The sequence below is a fragment of the Bos grunniens genome, chromosome 13, assembly GCF_055505025.1.
Source record: "Bos grunniens cultivar Pamir isolate PY7600 chromosome 13, Bosgru_T2T1.0, whole genome shotgun sequence".
In the NCBI taxonomy this organism is placed as follows: domain Eukaryota; kingdom Metazoa; phylum Chordata; class Mammalia; order Artiodactyla; family Bovidae; genus Bos; species Bos grunniens.
The window spans coordinates 70,670,574-70,686,651 of NC_141177.1; the positions used below are offsets into that span (position 1 = coordinate 70,670,574).

At 41.2% G+C, this 16,078-nt stretch overlaps 1 protein-coding gene and 1 long non-coding RNA gene across 15 annotated transcripts in view; both read left to right on the forward strand.

Moving 5' to 3' along the window:
- Nucleotides 1–16,078, forward strand: part of CELF2 (CUGBP Elav-like family member 2) — a 560,158-nt gene that overhangs the window by 122,265 nt on the left and 421,815 nt on the right. For 11 of the 14 annotated variants that reach the window (XR_015139876.1, XR_015139875.1, XM_086334866.1 and 8 more), the window contains exon 2: nucleotides 11,094–11,129. Coding sequence is in view for 12 of the 14 variants with exons in the window: in XM_086334866.1 (XP_086190992.1) it covers nucleotides 11,094–11,129 (36 nt within the window). In the remaining 2 variants the exon portion in view is untranslated. Of the gene's footprint in view, nucleotides 1–11,093; nucleotides 11,213–16,078 lie in introns of all 14 variants that reach the window. The other 3 variants (XM_086334870.1, XM_086334871.1, XM_086334869.1) reach the window with 1 other exon arrangement.
- The window catches only part of LOC147361194 (uncharacterized), an 80,042-nt gene continuing 75,182 nt past the window's right edge, over nucleotides 11,219–16,078 (forward strand). Inside the window, exon 1 of the long non-coding RNA XR_015139892.1 lies at nucleotides 11,219–16,043. This is a non-coding gene — a long non-coding RNA (uncharacterized LOC147361194). The remainder of the gene's footprint in view (nucleotides 16,044–16,078) is intronic.

The following is a 16,078-nucleotide window of genomic DNA, read 5'->3' on the forward strand; positions in this document are numbered from 1 at the left end:
CCCAGGGACTGAACTCATGTCTTTCGCATTGGCAGGTGGATTCTTTACTACTGAGCCACCTGGGAAGCCCTGAACTTCTTAGAGCCTTACTTCACTTGTCTGCAAAATGAGGCATACTGATAGGGAATCCACTTCCTCATCCAGGAGTATACCAGGGCAGACTGAAAATCAAAATGAACCCACCCTTGGACACTAGGGGAGAAAAGAAGTAGGTTCTTTAGCTTCCAGAGAAAGGGGCATTTTATTATGCATTTATTATGTCCACTGCTCTAAAAAGTAAAAAAATAGAAAACCAACAAAGAAACAAGATTCCCCTGAATCACGTCGGAACAGCCCTTATTACTTTTCAGTGTCCATGGATGGCTACTATAAGCTTTCACCATAGCTGGATAAGCTTTGACAGAATTTCTGGAGTCTTTTTTTCATTAAAAAATTACTTATTCTAATTTAATTAAAATTTTAAAATTTATTAATTAAAAAAAAAAAACAAACAAACATTTAATGCCTTGGCCTGAGCCCTGTTCCTGACAACCAGTTGTCACCAGGTCTGCACAGAGAGAAGCCGTCTGAGGTCCTGTCCTTTTGGCCAGTCTGCGCCCTGAACAGAAGCGTATCTGTTCCTCACTTGGGATGTTGGGTGAAAACAAACAAGGACAAGAGGCCTGAGCTCCAGCTTGTGCTCCTTGAAGCCTGACAGCCCCCAGGGCCTGGCAGAGCCTGCAGGGCCAGTCTGTAAAGAGGGGAGGAAGGAACTGGACTCCTAGCCAGTCTCCAGCCAGGGATTCAAGAGCTGGTGTAACCATCTCTCCATCTTTCTGATGAAGTAGCTCCATCCCCCGTGGAGTTTGACTGTGGCTGTCAGAAGCCTCCTCCTCCTTCTCCTTTGTCTCCCCCCACCATCCTCCCTGTGTGTTTGGTCCCCTGCTGCCCTCCCCCAGGTCAGAGCCCATTCCAGGAATGCCCACAATGTCCGGCAAGCTCTCACATCCACCTCAGACTGGCCAGTGGCTTTTGTGTTTCATTTTATTATTTTTGGCCACAGCATGTGGGGTCTTAGTTCCCCGACCAGGGATTGAACCCACACCCCTGTACTGGAAGCATGGCGTCTTAACCACTGGACTGCCAGAGAAGTCCCTGGCTTTTATATTTTATATTCTTGGGAAGGGCGGCATCTATAAGACAAAATATCCTTCCTCTTGCTAAAGTCTTTTCATCAGGCAGGACTTTGGCGCAGTTACACTGATGAAGTCACTCTGGATTTGTTTTCCAAAAACCTCCACAGGAGGGGCTCGTCATGTGCCGGCATGGATAAAATCCCACCCTGCTCCTGACACGTGGGCATCCCTGTGTGCGGGCCTTGGTCTCAGTGGATAACTCCCCTACTGGGTGGTCAGCCTTGTGAGGGAGGGGTTCACGTATATTCATTTCCCGCTCCATCCTCAGCACATAGAAACCAGCACACAGTAGGAGCTGTAGAAATATTTGTTGAACAAATTAATAAGTAAATGCTAATGACAAATGCTAATGAACTCAATACCCATACACGTCAGTTGATGGATTAGGCCATTAGTCAAACATTACAATGCAGGCTGGTGTTTGCAAATCCCTCTTTGATCCAGAAATTATCAGGAGTGGGGATGATTTTCTCTCATTAAGAGGACTTATTGGTGATATTATGTCTCTGGGAGCTGGGAGAGAAAAATTAGGCTTTTATTTTTGTACAATGGGCCTCATTTTAAACTGACTTATCAAAGAAAAAATTATTTTCAATTAATAACATGGGGGGGGCATATTTTCCCTTATGAAGCTCACTTATGAACTGCAGTACAGCTTCCAGCTCAATGATTAAAAAAAAGTAAATGCAGAGGTCTTATAGTAACCTAGTAACTACCTAGAGGGTGTAGTAAGCTAACACCCTTCCCCACGGCAGGAGCCGAGTGTTTAAAGGATGGTTGGTTCAGGGACTTACTGGATCATATCATGTAACCATGCTGGATTTCCAGAGCAGAAAGAGAATAAATGATTAAGAGATAAACCCATGAGTGCGGAGATGTCATTCTCCTTCTTCTGATTCCACCAACAAAGTCCAGGACCGCCATCTCTCTCTCAAGTGCATTCCTGGGCTAAGTGTCAAGATGACATTTTTGAAAGAAAAGACAACAAAAGCCCTTAACACCATCTCCCACTGACTGAAGGGACAGCAGCAGTGTTGTTTGAATAGTGGCCCAACTCACAGATGACAGTCCGGGTGCCACGGTACCTGAGGCAGATTTGACTAGAAGAAACCTGGGGTGATTTTGTTCTTAAGGCCCGTGAGCACAAGAGCAGAGCCAGAGGCACACATTTGTGGCTGTTTTATAGGAAGAGTGCTAAAATAATCTGAAGAAATCTGGAGCCCAAGCAAATCTTAGCAAGGATTCTGAGTCGGACTGGCCTATTCAGAAGGAAAGAGCTTCCATGGTGGCTCAACAGTAGAGAACCTGCCTGCTAATGCAGGAGACTTGGGTTCGATCCCTGGAAGATCCCCTGGAGAAGGAAATGGCAACCCGCTCCAGTATTCTTGCCTGGGAAATCCCATGGACAGAGGAGCCTGGCGGGCTACAGTCTGTGGAGTCACCAAGAGTCGGACACGACTGATGAACTGAACAAGTGACAAGTCAGAAGGAGGCTGGATACATCAGTGATGAGACTAAATTAATCTTCATGCAGCCAGTCTTCTGGCAACCCACATCGCATGTCTGCCCACTCCCACATGCTAGTTCCCAGGACCCCCCTGTATGACTCTGTTTCCTGAGGATTTGGTGGGCAGAAGTCCCATCTCGCCTTGGTGGCTGCCCTCAGCCTGAGTTAACTACCTAAGTGATGTAAAGAGAGACTCCACCTGGTGGACTATACACTCAGGCATGGTGGGTTTAACCCCTGCGAGCACAGACGAGGCAGAAGGAGCGTGAAGTGATACCTCTTGTGAAGCAGGTCCGCAGGCGGGACCACTTCTGTGCATGTTGCCGGCTGATATCTCATTCACTTCCACGCCGGAGTGGACTTGAGAGGCTGGCCGGCCTTTTAGCGATATGAAGTGTCTCTTGTCGAAACCCGCAGTTTTCTAAGTGACTGGGTGAGTTTCCCTGAGGATCTCGTCTCCCCTTTTAGTTTATCGGTATTTAGAAAGTACAGGTCCAGACTATCATTTCTTTAAGTTACAGCATCACCTCATATTGCCTGCTCCACTCACTGGGTACCAGTGAATAATTGCTGGGGGAAAAAAAAAAAAAAGAGAGATGAAATGCAATAGTGCAAAGGAAATAAGTAGACATAAGAAATGAAGGTGGGGGTAGAAGTCGTTGCATGTCATGCCTTCATATATTCAGTCCCCTTTCTATAGAGATAGCCCTCCTATGGAAATAATAGCCCCCCTGTGACTCCTACTATTATGTATTGATACTATCTCCTACCTTGCCTCATTCTTCATGACATATGCTATGTAGTGCCATGTGCTGTCATATCTGAGTCTTTGTGACCTCATGGACTGTAGCCTGCAAGCTTCCTCTGTCCATGGGATCTTCCAGGAAAGAATACTGGAGTGGTTGCCATGTCCTACTCTAGGGGATCTTCCTGGCTCAGGGATTGAACCCACTACTCCTGTGTTCCCTGCATTGCAGGCAGATTCTTTATCCACTGAGCCATCGGGGAGGCCTACATAAGGTGGTCATAAATACCCATTTGCTTTTTTGTTTTTTGTCTGTCTCCCGCTTCTAGATTGTACAGTTTCCAACAACGGGGCCATGTTTTGTGGTTGTTCTCTGTTCTGGCGCAGAACCCAGAATAAATGAGTGGATGTAAAATATGTATACATCAGATCTGGTAGATACTGAGAGCAAGCAAGGCAGCAGAGTGACCACAAGCATAGAATGCCTCTGTCCATCACTAGCTGTTTGGCCTTGGGAAGCTATTTAACATTTTTCTGTCTCATTTTCCTCATCTCTATTGTAGTTGAATCATAGTTAACAACGTCATGAGGCTTTTAGATGAGTTAAGTGAGTGAACGCATGTAAATGGCCTAGAATAGTGGCTGGTATTAAATAAGAGCCCAGTGAATGTGAGTTATGCTGTGTGAGTGTGTGGTGTGTATATGTGTGTAGGTTTCACCATGTAAGAGTAATTGCTTGCATTTATACACAAACGCACACACAAGCCCACACACATTTTAATTACGGGAGTGAAAATTGAGGAAGGATAAAGTGATAGAGAAGAAGGGCCAAAATAAAGAGATTATAAATTCAAAGAAATTATCAGAAAGAAAGAAGTTGGGATGAGTGGAAGGAGAAGCGTCTTTGACTTTATCAGAGAAGACGCTTTAATCTCTAAGGTGTTTTAGATTTCCCAGACTCGAGGTTCACCATGTAGGAAAAAAACTGAACTGTTCTAAATTGATATATGAATTTGTAATGATGCCTTGAAGCTAATCTTTTTTATCCATGTATTATTTGGAAATAGATCCAGCTTTAAAGGCCCACTGTTTGCCCCAAGCACTGGATGACCAAAAAAAAAAAAAACAGACAAGGAAAAGAATAAAATCTAGTTTATTGTAATACTTTCACCCTTACCTCTTATGACCAGAACATTAAATCATTTACAGGGGCAGGCAATAAAAATAAAAGGTATTTTAACTTTTTTTTTTTTTTTGGTCTTTGTACTTTTAGAAGAATCAGAGGTGCCAATGGAGAGAAACAGTCCAAGTCTTAAAAATATTTATCATGCTAGCACACAATTAACAGGGGGGTTCTCATGTCCTCTGTTTTATAGTTTGTCAGCTAATTTTGGAAACTGGCAAGCTGCACAGAAATAGATAGCTCTTGCTTCAACACGTCCTAAAAAAAGAACTGTTTGCATAGTTCAAGAATGGGATGGGATAGGAGAGGATGAGGAAGACCGCTATTTCAAACAGCTAAGAAGAGCTGGCATCACTCTGTGCGCCCTGGCAAATGTTCTACACATTTAAAATTAAAATCGTTTTTAAGAATTGCTAAGTAATCTACAAAAACTGTAAAATACACATGAGACACTTGTCTGCTTTTGCAAATACTTGTCTCTTCTAGTTTATTTTTTCCCCTCTTTGGTAAAATGGAATTTATAGCCCAACTTCAAATTTGCAGAAAGCTTTCCTGTCTGTTCACACTGATGATTGATCCAGCAACTCTAGATCAAAGGGCAGTATTATTATTCCATTCTGGGACTCAGCAACCCCATGAGGCAGAAAGAATTGTCCAAGGATATCAACCTATCAGAAGTGAATACCCTCCATCATTTTGGTCTATTTCTTAGCCCCTAGGACAACTCTGTTTCTCGGAACATATGACTTCACTTTGTCATCTTTTTCATCGTTGTTTTCGTTCAGTTTTTAGCATTCCACTCTCTTCTTGAAATCAGATTATCTTGATCATGACAACTAAGGAAAGAAAATTAGTGCAATTAAATTCCAAATATTGCTATAACTAAAACGGACATTTTAGAAAATTAAGAGACTGGAAATACCTGCCAGCAGACAATGTTTGACGGTTCTCTTGCGTGCTTATTTATTGAGTGTCTGGTAGGTGCCAGGCACTGAGTATCCAAAACCTTGAACAAGAAGCGATCTTTGACTTAGAGGAGCTTTCACCAGTGGAAAACTCAGAACTATTCACCGCTGAATACTTTACGTAATGTCCTTTACTGGAGTGTAAACACTTGGAAGGAAGGATCAGGATTTATTTCCTCTTGGTGCCACTGAAAGCACCCAGCACAGCTTGTGCTGAACATAGCCTCAGTGCTCAGTGAATATGCTGGATGAATAAACATTAGTGATGAAGATGATTTATGCTTAGAAAGGAGTGTTATTAATGGACATTGTGATATGTATAAGTTTCTTGAAAAAGCATCATTCTTATGGCATCTTATTTTCAAACGGCTTAATTTTTTAGAGCAGCTTTAAGTTTATAGCAAAATTGAGGGGAAGATACAGAGATTTTTCTTATGCCCCCACCCCTACTCAGGCATAGCCCCCTCCAGCCCCCACCACAGTGGTGCGTTTGTCACAACTAATGGACCTACGTCGAAACCAGAGTCCATAGTTTGCATTAGGGTTCAGTCTTGTACATTCTATGGACTTGGACAAATGTGTGCTAACATGTGTCTACCATTATGGTGTCATAAGAGGAGCTTTACTGCCCTGAAATTTTTCCATATGGCATCTTCTTTAGGTTCTCTCAATTGGGTTATGAAGGAAAAGTGTATAAAAGATGCTTAGCATGTTATGCTACGTTTATTTTCCTCAAGGGTTTCTTTACAAAAGATATAAATTCATGAAATGTGAATAATTCAGATGATTTGTTAGCAATAAAGAAAGAATAAAAGTGAACAAGTTATTATTTTAAAAGCTCTGGTGTTCTGATGATCTCAAAAAATGGCCATTGGTTGGTGAGTCCTTGCCACATTCTGCCATCAGATACAGTGGTTCTTTCTATTTTTTTTTTTTTTTTTTAAATCATGGAGCTACATGCTCCAGAGGAATCATCAGGTTTGTCAGTAACATAAATTAAACTGTGTTCACCCATTCATTTATGTTCACCAAAAATTACATTTCTTATGAAATAACGTCTGTAATTCTAATGTGAGTACATGGCTATATAAAAGATAAATTCCCCCTGCTAGTACTAAGTGAGTGGAAAGCATAACTTTTTTCTAGCATTTGTCTTTTGCTATAAAGGCAAGGCAAACACCTGAGTCTGTGGATGTACTGAATGGAATTCTGCATTGTCTTTTGTGCGTAAATCACACCTATAATTCACCATCTAGGAATTTCTAGTTTACTTAAGAGGAATAAGAACTTGGAGAAACTTGTGACAACCATGTCTTTTTTCTCCGCAGTATTTATAGTTGTCTTGCCCCTACACCTAACTTACCATCAATTTTTCTTAAGCTTGTTGACTGGGAAAAAAAAAAAAAAGTACAACCTAAAAGTTGAGAATTATGTTTCATTTGGCAGATGAAACTGAAGACTTAAGCCCAGGATGCAGCCTCTCAGATAGCTCTGAGGAACTGCTCCAAAGAGAAGCCAGGATATATCAGAGTTTTTGCAACAAAGACCAGGTAGTCAAAACATTGAAAGGTTCCTATTAAAGAAAACCAGATATCTCAAGCTAAGGAATTCAGTTCTTCTCAATGCTTGGAAAGATGCAAGAGTCTGGGCTCACTGAAATCATTCCTTTGACATGCACCTCAGCTCTGTGTGGCCAGTGTCCTTCCTTCCTCATCGTGAGTCTCCTCTGAGCATGCTGACGGAGGTGACTGCAGCAGCTGCCTGTTGGATGGTAGGCATCCTGTTTGTTTCCTAAGTTCGGTCAGAGCAGCTGTAATGTGGTGGCTTGATGGCTGCAGCATCCTTTGCTAAGTGAAAGGGAAGGCAGCATTTTTTCATTGATAAGCTGCTTGTCATTTTTAATCTTTCCAGAGAACCCAACTCAGTTTTCCTAGAAACAAGAACTTTTCAGTACCTGTACGTATTTGTGTGTGCTCAGTTACTCTGTCATGTCCGATTCTTTGCAGCCCCATGGACTGTATCCCGCCAGGCTCCGCTATCCAAGAATACTACAGTGGGAGTACCATTTCCCACTCCAGGGGATCTTCCTGATGTAGGGATCGAACCCAGGTCTCTTGCGCCTCCTGCATTGGCAGACAGATTCTTTACCACTGCACCAGCTAGGAAGCCCTTACATCATGTTTGGTTAGAGATTAAAATGAGTCCCACTAACATAAACAGGTGGGGAACAAACACAGTGTACTCTTGGTAAGCGTGCAAACTTACGTGATGGTGCAAAGTGAAACAGGCCCTCCTGAGAGGGCTCAGGCACCATGTTCTTCCAAGAGAATGGAGATTGTTGGTTAATCCAGGAGGGTTTTGAAACAGGTCAGCTGCAGATTTGAATTCTGCTGCTCTGTTGCAGTGGTTCCCCACTGAGGGCAGTTTTCCCCCCAGGGGACATTTAGAGACGTTTTGATGGTCACAGTATGGGAGGGGGGATACCATGGGCATCCAGTGGCTAGGGGCCAGGGATGTTGCTGAACATCTGCAAAGCACAGGACAGTCCCTCACAAGGATCATTTGGCCCGAGATGTCGTGATAGTGCCCAGATGGAGAAGTACCGCTACTGTGGTTTAAATGGATTTATGGTAATATAGATCCAATGTAGTTATATTAGATACCACGGGGACTTCCTGGAGAAGGAAATGACAACCTGCTCAAGTATTTTTGCTGAGAAATCCCATGGGCAGAGGAGCCTGGCAGGCTACATGACAGTCCTTGGGGTCGCAAAGAGTTGGACACTACTGAGTGAACGAGCACACACGGGGGGACTTGTTATATTAAAACATGTATAGTCTTCGAGCAAAAAAAGGAAAGGGAATTGTACCTTCACCCTGGGGTGCTGCTGTTACTATGATCAAGTTCTAAATATAAAATTAACCCTCAAGGTCAACAAGTAGGTCAGAAAAGTTCATTAATTCCTTCCTTACAAATTGAATAAGCATTGACTGAGTGTACATATATTTTGGACTCAAGTAATGAAATGATAAATAAAAAAATAGAATTTAAAAGATACTTCTATTGTGATACCATGTTATAAAGGAAGACTGAGGAAGGGGTGCTTCTTAGCTGGGGGAGGGGGTGGTTGGTGTCCACAATTCCAGATTCTGTTTTGAAGGAAAATGTTCTTAGGCAGGCATGAAATTCTTAAATGAGATGAATACATGTGAGGCCTTCAACAATGTAGTGGACAAGGCTCTCAACTGCGGTTTTGTTGAAGGAGTGGAGCATTCTCTCAAAAGCCAATTTCTAGAGCAATGAAGGCCAAAGCTTTAATAGTATGTGGTTATTTGGGGAAGAGCATTTCTATAGTAGCTGAAATTATAATCACTTATATTTTTAAAGCAGCATGGCTCTGTGGGAACCAGCCTGTCCCTAGAGTGCCTGGGTGCTGTCACAGACAATAGGTGGGAAGGAGTTCTAGAAACTAGGAGGAAGCCCTCTGTTTGGATTAAAATGAGTATATAAAGACAATGCAAGTTTCAAGGTGAGATTCTTAACCCAGGATTGACATATTGGCTTTCTGAGGTCCATGAAGCATTATAATTTTACACCACGTTTTGTGTATACGGGCATGTCATGTGTATATCATTATTTTGTCCTGCATAAGGTGTTTGTATCTTTTCTAAATTTATGCTTAATTGGAGGATAATTGCTTTACAGTGTTGTGTTGGTTTCTGCCACACATCAACACGAATCAGCCAGAGGTATACACTTGTCCCCCCACCTTGAACCTCCCTCTCACCTCCCACCCCAGGTGTTTATATCTTTAATGAGACTCTCTTTTCTTTTCTATTATAGGGTATTACAAGATATTGAGTATAGTTGCCTGTGCTAGACAGTAGGACCTTGTTGTTTTTCTGTTTTATGCAGAGTAGTATGTACCTGCTAATCCCAAACTCCCAATCTATCACCCCTCAGCCCTGTCCCCTTTGGTAATCATAAGTTTTTCTATGTCTCTGAGTTTGTTTCTGTTTTGGAGATAAGTTCACTTGCGTCGTATTTTAGATTCCATTTATGAGTGACATCATACAGTATTTGTCTTTCTCTGTCCAATTTACCCACTTAGTAGGATAATCTCTGGTTGCGTCCATGTTGCTGAAAATGACACAATTTCACTCTTTTTATGGCTGAGTCGTACTCTTGCCTGGAAAATCCCATGGACGGAGGAGCCTGGTAGGCGGCAGTCCATGGGGTCGCTAAGAGTCGGGCACGACTGAGCGACTTCACTTTCATTTTTCACTTTCATGCATTGGAGAAGGAAATGGCAACCCACTCCAGTGTTCTTGCCTGGAGAATCCCAGGAACAGAGGAGCCTAGTGGGCTGCCGTCTATGGGGTCACACAGAGTCGGACACGACTAAAGCGACTTAGCAGCAGCAGCAGCATTCCACTGCATATGTATATACTATCTCTTCGTATGAGAGTCTTAAAGGGATTATATGACATGGAGAAGATTATGCACCACTGTTCTAAGAATTATACTTTGCATCCCTCTGTCTCAAGTTAAGCCCACTTCTGCTTTTAGAATATCTCAGCAGTAAGCCTCCATCTCCTCCATCTCCTTGACCCATTTCTTCCAAGAACACATCTGTAATCAAAAGATAAGATGTGTAATTGGAACAGGTTAGCTCTGAAATGTGTCTCTGGTCGTTCTTACTCATGTGCTACAGAACTTCCATCAGTGACTTGTCATTTCTGCCATGTTAATTGTCATAGCATCTGTGATTAACCCTTTGACCTGGTAGGACATTGTAACAAAGAAATGAAAACAGTGGTGGTGGTGGTTTAGTGGCTAAGTCGGGTCTGACTCTTGTGATCGCGTGGACCATAGCCTGTCAGGCTCCTCTGTCCATGGGATTCTCCAGCCAAGGGTACTGGAGTGCGTAGCTGTTTCCTTCTCCAGGGGATCTTCCCAACCCAAGGATTGAAGCTGGGTCTCATGCATTGTAGGCAGATTCTTTACCACTGAGCTACCCAGTAATTTGCTGCTAAAAGAGTTGGATTCTGTGCTGGACATGTTACTTCATAAACCTAAGGTGACAGGGACCAGTACAAAGACACACCCTCAAAGAAATTTGTTCCTAAATGATTCTCGGAAAGAGAAACAGGTGTTTTGTTCAAATGGAAAACATCCAAAACTTGGTTTGGGATTCTTTTCCCACTTATTTTCCTTCCATATGTTGTACATTTTAAAGTTGAATGTTTTAAAATCAGTTAAGCTCAACCACCAGAAAGCAGAGGCAGATATTTTGCATGCGTGTAGAATTTCCTTGGAAAGTAACCATTGAAACACTTAGGGGAATTAATCAGAAATGTGATGTGTTGATTTTAAGTTTCTAAACAACTGCAAATACAGTAACTTCTGCACCCATATGATACTGGAATGCCTTGGCACATTAGATTATGGCTTTATTAAACACATATTTATAATTTGTCAAAATAGGCTAATCATGCTTATCTTCTTTTTCTTCCAGAGAGACAACCACAGAATTAGCTGGAAGTCTACCAAGGTGAGCAGTGAGCTTTGTTTATTTCTGTACGTGAGTTCTGATACACCCCCCTGACAGAAGAGCTGTAGCAGAATGAAGCAGAGGTATTCTTCATTTTCTCTTCCTCATGTTAGATTTTAAGACCTCTGCTTCACCATGTAAACGCCAAAAACTGGGTATAAGTGATTTAACCAAGACGTAGTGAACGTGGTGTCCATACGTGACTTAGAGAAGTCATTCTCGTCCCATGAAAGTTATGTCACGTACAGGGGTCCATTGGACCTATCTTCTCCACAGACATCATAAACATGCTACTTCCTGTGTTATATTCATGGGTATTGACAATCTAAAGACATACTGAATTGTTTGTTTGTTTTTTTTCCATGATATCCATTAGTGGTATGGGCTTCAAGGATTTGTAGATTTGTGAAAATTTTGAGCTTCCCCTAAAGAACTTGCATCATGGTTTTGTCGATAGCATAAATGCATTTGTAATTCACATTTGAATAACTAGTTACTATCTCACCTGGGAAAGCAATCAGTATATAAATTGATTGATGTCTTTAATGTATTTTGGATATGTCACTATATGACAGAAGACATGATTAACAGAGTGCCAATTATAGGCAGCTAGCCATCAGAAATGATTACCACTATCTGTTAGAAGAAAGAAGGAGAGAAAGAAAGGAGGCAGGAACGTTCTAAGAGAGATTTTCTGGGCATCGCACAGAACACCTAGCATCGTGCCTGCGTCCTTGAAGCTGCTTGGTGTCCTTCGGTGAATGAACGAATAGGGCATGGAGTTTTGCCTGGAAAGTGTTGGAGAGGGAAATGTAGAGACTCTCAAGAAGGATAGAAGAGCTTACAGAATGTGATGATGCACAACACTAGGGAGTCGGGGGAGGTCTGAACCGTTGCCATCTGTTCCAGGACATAAGCTCATGTGGTTGCTTTTTTTTTTAACATACAGAAAATCTTTGCTTATAGGATCATAACTAATATGGCCAGAAAACTGTTTTCTGTGATCCAAATATTTAAATTACTGTATGTCTTAATTTTTTGGGCTACCATCTCAAGGCTAGCTTGCAGGATTAAAAGCGTTTGTGTGTTCTGGTACGGGTATCTCCACCGGGTGCGTTTGTCCTGTGCTTTCAGTCTGGAAAGAGTCCCATGTGAAGACCCGGCATCTCGTCATTTTCTGGGAGACAGAGAGTTGTGTATCTACTCGTGTTTGTGGTGCAGAAGTTAATCCCCAAATAATGGAATGAAGGGTGACTTTTAAACTTTTCTAGAATGGCTAAGGGGTGGGCCACCCCTGTATTGTCAGTTAAGACCCGTGCAGAACTGTAATCATGAAGATAAAAATTATTCAGATGTCTGCAAAATCTGGTGCACACCCTGAATTCTATTAAGTAGCATCCTGTTGTGAATATCAAGTGCCATTTCCCACAGTCACCGAGAATGATCTTTGGTTGTTGCTGGCTTATTACTGGAGGGAGTCTGCTCACTTCCTGAGTTTTGTGGGAGGTATTTTAGTAATGAGCCTACTTATTGTTTCTTTCCATGAATTTTTGTTACTTCAGTACTGCATCGTGTTGAGAATAAACACCACCAATCCCATTCTAACTGCAGCATGCAGTCATTGTATGGTGGTAAGGGCGTGAGAAATAATATGTCAGTTATTTCTCAATTCTTCTAATGTAGCCCTGGGCTTTCTTTTGACTCTCTCTGGGGACAGTTTAGGACATTATCCACTGACAGTTATTTCCCTTCACATTAACACAAAATAATGTGACTATTTGATGATGAAAACTTCTCTTGGCGTCCACTCTTCCAGCTGCTAATGTTTGTCTATTTGTACCATCTTATGGAATTCAATCAGGTGTTCAACTCTCAGCCTTTTTTAGCCATTTTTTTCAAATTTCTTCAGCTTGTCATTGGGATAGTGCAAATGAGCCCTGGAAAACCTTAGTGCATTTAGAACAAGACACCTGTTGTTACTCTGTTTGTCGGCTAATGATTAGTGGAACATGACACTTTGGAGGTTTTATCCTTCTAGTCATAAAAGTGTGCTTATGTGGTGACATCTGGGAAAAATGGAAAATTGTAATTCAGGCAACTGCCACCTTGTGATATGTAGCTGGAAGGAAAGACAGTGGCGTTTCATAGCAGGTTTATGTTTTGGCTTACCTTGGCTTTGACTATCTTCAAACTTTTGGAAAGACCGTTTACAAATATTGCACAAAGATGAGATATTTCAACTTTAATTGCTTTACACAGCTGGCCACTGATTGATACTATTCTGTGAAATGTGCAAATCATATAGCAGTGGATCCTCTCTTGGCTGTTAAAAATGGGTTGAGGTTGAGCTGAGGTATATGCACAAGGTACTTGGACAGACACCTGGGTTTCTTTCATCACTAATGATAACCTAAATGTGTTTTTGGAATTCTTACCATTGCTGAAATTAAAGCCTAGTTATAATATGTCACCAGAAAAAATTGGACTATATGGGCAACATGCACTAAGCATTGTAATCATATTATAAATATTAAAACCAATGTTCTTGTCAGGATTAAAACAAATATTTAAACTGGCTACGTGTTCTACTTATGCTATCCTCTTAATCTTGAAGTGTTCTGGAAAAGGAATGTATGAGTCCATTCCTGAGCTGTGAAAAGGATCGTTTCTAATCTTATGTAAGACTTCATGCTTTTATTTTGCTGTAGCCAAGATCAATTAAGCAACTGGAACAATTGTTTTTCTCCATTGCAAGCATGTCTTTCAAGATCTTTTTTAATGGTGCAAGGTGTTTAGTTTAGGTAGATGCATTTTAATTAAATCATGGTAAAACCCCAGTTGTTCAGGTGGAATGGAGATACTAACTTAGTTATGATAAACTGGGATTTTAGTATAAAGGATGCCTATACAGAGGGATAACTTTATTATGGATAGCAGAGTGAAGGTGTCAATAAAGTGTTTATTAACAGAGGTTTTACTCTGATCTTGCAATATTAGTGGCTGTTTTTGGAAAAGAGAGAGCTTTTTAATTCCTTAAACATAATCTGCTGTTTCTCAACATAAACTAAACAGAATAGAAAATAAAGCTATTTAATAGACCTTAATAGGAGCATTGTAAAGATGCCAGTAGAGATTCATGAGCAGTTTTTAAAGCTCAACACCCAGAAGTCAGGATGCTCTTTGAAAAGCATGAAGGATTGGTAAATGAAGCTTACAATAATTAAATACATAAATAAGATACTATTTTTTAATGGATTTTAGCAGAAGCCAATGGAGGCAGGGGCCAAAGGTTAAAGTTATAAAAGACACACAGTCTTTTTCTTCTATTTTACTTATTTGTTTAATATTTATCGATTTATTTGTCTGCAGCAGGCCTTAGTTGAGGCGCATGGGCTCCTTGATCTTCACTGCAGCATACGGGATCTCTTAGTTGCAGCATGTGAGATCTGTTCCCTGGCCAGGGGATCAAACCTAGGCCCCCTGCTCTGGGAGCACAGAGTCTTAGCCATTGGATCACCAGGGAAGTCCCCTTTTCTTCTACTTTAATCCTGTAACTTAATCTTTTTTCAATTCTTTCTCAGAGGAGGTTAGGAAATATAAGCATTCAGTGGAAGCAATTTTTTTTTTAGCCTTTTAACACCCAAGGCTAAGAACATCAGTATATACCATCAGATTATCATTTGAGCTTCTCTACCAAGAAGTTAGAACTTGGTTGGTGTGACTATCAGAGAGAAAAGTCATGGCATGGCAGTTTCACTTATGAAATTTTGATCTTCAGTTATAGGTCTTTGTTATCTGAAATTTGAACTCAGCAGATTTCGTACAGTGGAAGGGCAAGGCTGAACTCTGATTGGCCAGATATCTCAGTCATGGGTGTCACTGATCAGGTAGCAGCGAAGGGAAAAGGTGGCGACAAAGAGAATTAAGGAAATATCTGGCGGCTCAGCTCACCATGTATGCACCATGGGTTTTCAGTGAGACGTTCATTCCCCTGTGGGGGCTTTGGTAGGTAAGAAAAGCTCATATTTCTCATATTTCTCAATTAAGTTGCTGTCTTCTGAAAGACCTTCAGCAATTAGAAGATAAGAATGTTGGTGACACGAGAAGCAAAGGCAACAAAAAAAAAAGTAGACAAAAGCGGGTCTACATCTTACCGAGGAGCTTCTGCAAAGCAAAGGACACCATCAACAAAATGAAAAGACAAACTGTAGAATGAGAGAAAACAATTGCAAATTATGTCTTCTAAGGCTTAATATCCAAAACATGTAAAGAACTCACACAACTCAATAGCAAAAAAATTCAACAGTCTGATTTTAAAAATGGGCAGAGCACCTGAATAGACATTTTTCCCAAGAAGACATACAGAGGGCCAACACAGGTACATGAAAAGATGGTCAACATCACAAATCATCCAGGAAATGCAAATCAAAACCACAATGAGCTATCACCTCACACTGGTTAGAATGCCTTTCATCAAAAGACAAGATAACAAGCATTGGTGAGGATGTGAAGGAAGGGAATCTCATGCGCTGTTGATGGGAATGTAAATTGGTGCAGCTACTATGGAAAATAGTATGGAGAATCCTCAAAAAATTAAGAATAGAGCCACCACATAATCCAGTATTACTGCTTCTGAGTATCCAAAGGAAAGGAAAACAGAATTTCAAAAAGATATCTGCACTCCCATGTTCATTGCAGCAGTGTTCACAGCAGCCAACACATGGAAGCAACCTACATGCCTATCGGTAGATGAATGGATAAAGAAGTCCTAGTATTTACATTCACTGGAATATGATTTGACCATGAGAAAGTAGGGATTCTGCCATTTGTGACAGCGTGGGTAGACTTTGAGGGCATTATGCTAAGTGAAATAAGCCAGACAGACAAAGACAAATACTGCATGATATCACTTATGTGATAAAGATAAAGACAAATACTGCATGATATCA